Consider the following 4,830-nt stretch of genomic DNA (forward strand, 5'->3'; position numbering starts at 1 on the left):
GCAGTAAAAAAGTTTAAAAAAACTGACAATGTTATCTAGAAACTTCGCTCTAGGACAAAATTGCTTGGTCCATGGCCAAATTCAGCCCACCAACGCTCAGACCTAAAAGCACTACTAACCTTTTTGAACAACGTAGGACATGAGTCCTCACTATGAGGCTAATCAACGAAACCACAGCGAGTAATGGGGCAGTGTATCGCCCCAGGCGATGAAACACCCCAGTAATCATCGTCGTCATCACCAAAATAAAGTAGTTGTCGTTTCTTCGCTCAGAACAATATTCCATGCACCACGATGTCTTTGTAGAGGAAGTTGTTCATTCCTCAGTTATATGAACAACTTTAAGGCGATTGTTTTCTTTATGGCGCACGACGCACTACCACGAAAGAGCACTCTAGCAACGTTGTGCTTTACGTAGGCTGTTCTGGTCACTTCGATAGGAGTCGCGTTAAAACTATGACGTCACTTAGAATATCTGAGGAGGAAAGAGAGCGCTCTCTGAAGTTTCGGTATGACATCTCATCGTTCTCTCTCTTTCTCTTTTTTGTTGTTTCACTAAAGATATCTTTGCGCCAGAAAAAATCCCACATCAAACTCAAACTTTTTATCTAAACTACAACGAGGCTCGGTTGAATTTGGAAACGGAATGTCAACTTAAGTCACGTTCGGTCATGACTCTACCCTCAATACTAACAAATCGCCCATTGAAGTTTTTTTTTTTAGATAGACTGGGAAAGAAACCCATAAAAACATCAAGATAGAACCTCAACTTAAAGAAGGTTTAAGACACCCTCGGTCCATAAGTTCAGGCTCTTCACCGACACAAACTAGGCACAAAGTTTCGACAACATTTATCAAACTTCCCACACTCCTCAAGTCCCTCACTGCACGCTTTGTCGCAACAGAAACCTCGCGATTGAAACTACAGCACCGCTCGACTCTAAGCTCCTGACTGAACCGATACGTTGCGTCGTTTCAGAACGCCAGAAATTAAATTAGCCTTATTTATTTCGAATTTAGAGCGACCGTGGCGTTCAGTTTGGCGATCACGTTCCCCATATGGCGTTCGGGCAAGTCTCACGTGCAGATCCAGTCGCCCGTTTCGATATTTTATGGCGTACGTGAGGCGATTGCACCGGCTTTCGGTACAAGGCTTGGCAGCGCGAAGATGAGGCTGACAGCAGAGATTTCTCAGAATGGTCACGTTGCCCAAAGTAGTCGTGCTCGGTTATCTGCAGGGAGGAATCTATGGCGGTACTAAGAGTACGAGAATGTTGCTTGCTTCTTTTATTTATGCGTTTCATGGGGGGACGGTTAGCTGTTCGCAGGCAATGCAATATGCAACGGCTGTGGAGTGTAGAGCTGCGTACGGTGTTGTGGAGGGGTGTTAGGGGATCGCTGCAGGACTGCGTGTCAAAGCGCCGATGTGCGTTACGAATGAGAATGATGTTGCATAATGGCAGCCAGGTTTCGGTGCGCCCGCAGATGCCCACGGTTTTCTTTTTCTTTTTCTTTTTTTTTTTTTTGTAGGATCTGTGCAGGGTCAACTCCGCTAGGTTGTAATGTTTGGTGTATTGTGTATGAAGCGGAAATTTTGGTTAAATTTAACGAGAAAGCTAGAATAGAATAGAAATAGAAAGAAAAAATGGAAACTTAGGTCGCACTGGTGCGACCAGCTGTTCCAGGACGCTTGACGTGTGGAAGCACTGAATGACTTAAAAGATTATATCAGCACGTATGTCCTTGAGGTAGGTCGTGAGTGCACACAGCGCAGGTTGCTTGTGCTGCCTTGGCCAGCTCCCCGGTACCTTCTCAACACTAAATGGTCGGTTGTCAAGTTTCGCGAGGGCGTTCTTCAGTGTTCGTCGACTAGGGTCGAAGCGTCGGCTGGTGACCAGCACGTGCTCCGTGTGCTCCACAGTTCAGCAAGTTGAACAGTTCGGCGATCCAACGACCCCTATCTTATGAAGGAAGGCTGCTGCGAACGGGACGTTGAGTCGCAGGCGATGGATGACGGACTCTAACGGCTTTGGCATCTTCGGTGGGAGGCAGTAGGTGCAGTTGGGGTCGATTCGCGCGAGGATCGAGTGATTCATGACGTCGCTTGTCCACATGGTTTTAGAGAGGCGATCACGTAGGGGGGCCAGCAAGTACTTCGCATCGGATTGCGTGAAGTAGATTTTGTGAGTAGTTCTTTTATGATGAGCAATTCGAGCAGCCTGGTCCGCCTTCTCATTTCCACTGATACCGCAGTGCCCTGGGATCCACTGGATGATGATGTTGTGACCCTTTGTTTCGGCAGAGTTGTATGCTACGATAACACTGTAGACGACCGGCGCAAGTGAGGATGTCGTCGAACCTTGCATTGCTTTGAGGCCAGATTTTGAATCAGAGAAAATAACCCACGAAGTCGGGGTTTCTTTTGACACTATGTGTAGGAGAGCTGCCTCGATGGCGTAGAGCTCTGCCGCAGTTGAGGACGTCCTGTGAGACGGACGCATCGCACGGTGCTCTCCCGATGACGGAATGACGAACGCGCATGTCGACGACTCTTGCGATGTGGACGCATCTGTAAATATCTGCTGGAGTTCGGAGTACTGAGCAACCACATCCCATGCGAACTGTATTACAACGGACCCTGGAGCATCCTTCTTTCACTTGAGGCCTGGCACCTCTGGTGATACTGAAGGGAGTTTCAGCGTCCAGGAGGGAATGGGAGCTGCAGGCAGAGGCTTGAACCGAGGTATTTCTTGCAAGTAGGGTGCCAGAGCTTGGTGAATGGTCGACCTTGTTCGCGTACGAATACAGCGGGCCAACGGGTGCTTGACATGTCGAGACACCAAATGGGTATAATGCCTGAGTGATTCGGTTACTCGCAAAACAGATATAGGTGATATAGGTTTTGTTTTCTCGGAGTAGCAGAACTTGTCAGGTGACAAGTTCAACCTCTCCGTATTATTTTTAGTCCGTCCAACTGCAACTCCAGATATAGGTGGCTCTCTGTAGCTTCAGCAATAGCTGCGCGGTTGGAGGTTGCCCGCGGGACACCTAGGTAGAGCTTAGCACTTTTTGCTAGTGCACGCTGCAGGGAAATCTCCGATGTGGGACATACGCCATGAAAGATGGGTACGTGGTATGCAAGCATTTGCCTCACCAGAGGGGAATGAAGCCCAAACATGGACTGGCATGTCGTGCCCCATCGGCACCCCGAAAGATACCTTAAAACGTTGGTACGTGAGTCTACCCGTGGTTTCAGCTGTTTCACTTCGGCGTCCCAGGACAGCGAACGGACGAGCACAATCCCCAGAAACCGGTGGTGGAAAACTCTCGCTAAGGCCTCTCCGTTCAGGTTCAGAGTGAAGCGGGGCAAAAGTTTACGGGTGAAAGGTAGGAAGACAGGCTTTTCTCTAGAGATGTCCATACCCCTTTGCGTTAGGTACCTGTAAAGCTTATCGATAGCATCCTGGAGTCGTCGTTGGAGTGCAGGCCACTGTTTACCGGATGATCAAATGCAGATATCGTCGGCGTATATGCTAGATCGTACTCCCCTCGGCAAAATGGCAGGGATACCAGCCGTTACAACGCTGAAAAGGAGAGGACTCAGAACTCCTCCCTGGAGGACCCCGGCTGTTAAACCATGACTGTCTGTATTGCCACTAGATATTCGTATGAAGACTGCTCTGTTTTGTATGTACTCAGAGAGTCAATGCAGGCACCGGCCGAGGATTCCTATCACATAAAAGTCATGCAACAGATACCTGTGGCATACGGTATCATAAGCCCGCTTTATGTCTAGAAATACTGCATCGGTAAGGCGACCACCTGATTTTCTTCTTCAATGAACGACACCAAGTCGATGATGCTGTCCATGGCATTGCGTCCCGTCCTGAATCCCGAGGCAGCCTGTGGGAGCAGTTTACGCGTCTCAAGGAACCACTGCAGGTGGTTCAGCACCATCCTTTCAACTATTTTGCACAGACAGCTTGTCAGACTTATTGGTCGGAATGATTCCAAGACCTTCGGTGACTTCCCAGGTTTTAGCACTGGAACCACGACAGAGGTTTTCCAGGAAGGGGGCACTTGGCCTGTGTTCCATGATTCGTTAATGAACGTCAGAAGGGCTGTCGTAGCTTTGGTGCCAGGTTTGCAAGCGACTGATAGGAAATACCATCAGCTCCAGGGGAGGACTTGGTTCTATAGCGGAGGAGTGCAGTACGTAATTCCGTCATACTGAAGGCACAGTTCAGCGCGTCATCAGCGGCCAAATCATCCGGATCAATTGAAAACTCGAGTGAGCGCTCCGACATCCTGTGCAGCTTGGTCGAAGTTGCTACTGACGGCAGCGACAGGACCTTGCAGAAGTCATTCCCAATTGAGGTTTCGTCGACTCCGCGATGCAACGCGAGCGCCCGGAAAGGATAGTGCTGTATGACGGGTGAACCTAGGCTCCGCGCCACTTGCCAGATACGCCCTGTGGGAGTATACGAGGACAGAGTGCCGCAGAAGGACCACCAGCTCCGTTTTGAAAGGCGCTGTTGATGTCGGCGCACGATGCGGCGAATGCGACAGAGCTCTACGTGGTCATCATGCTGATCTTCGGAAGCGGCATTCCGCTCGACGCCTAATCGTGCGCAGTTTTTCAAACTCGATGTCAACTGCACTCAACTTCGGGGGTAATCGAATCACTCTTGTTGCTGACGTCAGTTGCTTTGCAATGACTGTGTTCAACGAATCAAGGTCCCGAGCCTCGGACACGGCATGATCAAGAGACGAAGTAAAGAGCTTCCAGTCTATTAAACGTGTCCTACGCGTGCGAGGGTATGCGAAGTC

The 4,830-nt window shown here is 49.5% G+C and overlaps 1 protein-coding gene across 1 annotated transcript; it reads right to left on the reverse strand.

Moving 5' to 3' along the window:
• Positions 1–1,922: 1,922 nt before the first annotated feature.
• LOC135395229 (uncharacterized) lies at positions 1,923–3,957 on the reverse strand. The gene is made up of 2 exons (XM_064626468.1): positions 3,823–3,957; positions 1,923–2,621 (listed from the first exon to the last, which is right to left on the reverse strand). The coding sequence occupies exons 1-2, from the start codon at positions 3,955–3,957 to the stop codon at positions 1,923–1,925; spliced, it is 834 nt and encodes a 277-aa protein (XP_064482538.1).
• Between the last annotated feature and the right edge of the window lie 873 nt (positions 3,958–4,830).

The sequence above is a fragment of the Ornithodoros turicata genome, chromosome 5 (genome assembly GCF_037126465.1).
Source record: "Ornithodoros turicata isolate Travis chromosome 5, ASM3712646v1, whole genome shotgun sequence".
Lineage (NCBI taxonomy): Eukaryota > Metazoa > Arthropoda > Arachnida > Ixodida > Argasidae > Ornithodoros > Ornithodoros turicata.

Coding starts and splice junctions, on each gene's coding strand:
- LOC135395229 (XM_064626468.1), bottom strand. CDS start 3,957: ATGGTGCTGAACCACCTGCAGTGGTTCCTTGAGACGCGTAAACTGCTC. Junction 2,622..3,822: donor TCATTGAAGAAGAAAATCAG/GTGGTCGCCTTA, acceptor GTTGTAATACAG/TTCGCATGGGATGTGGTTGC.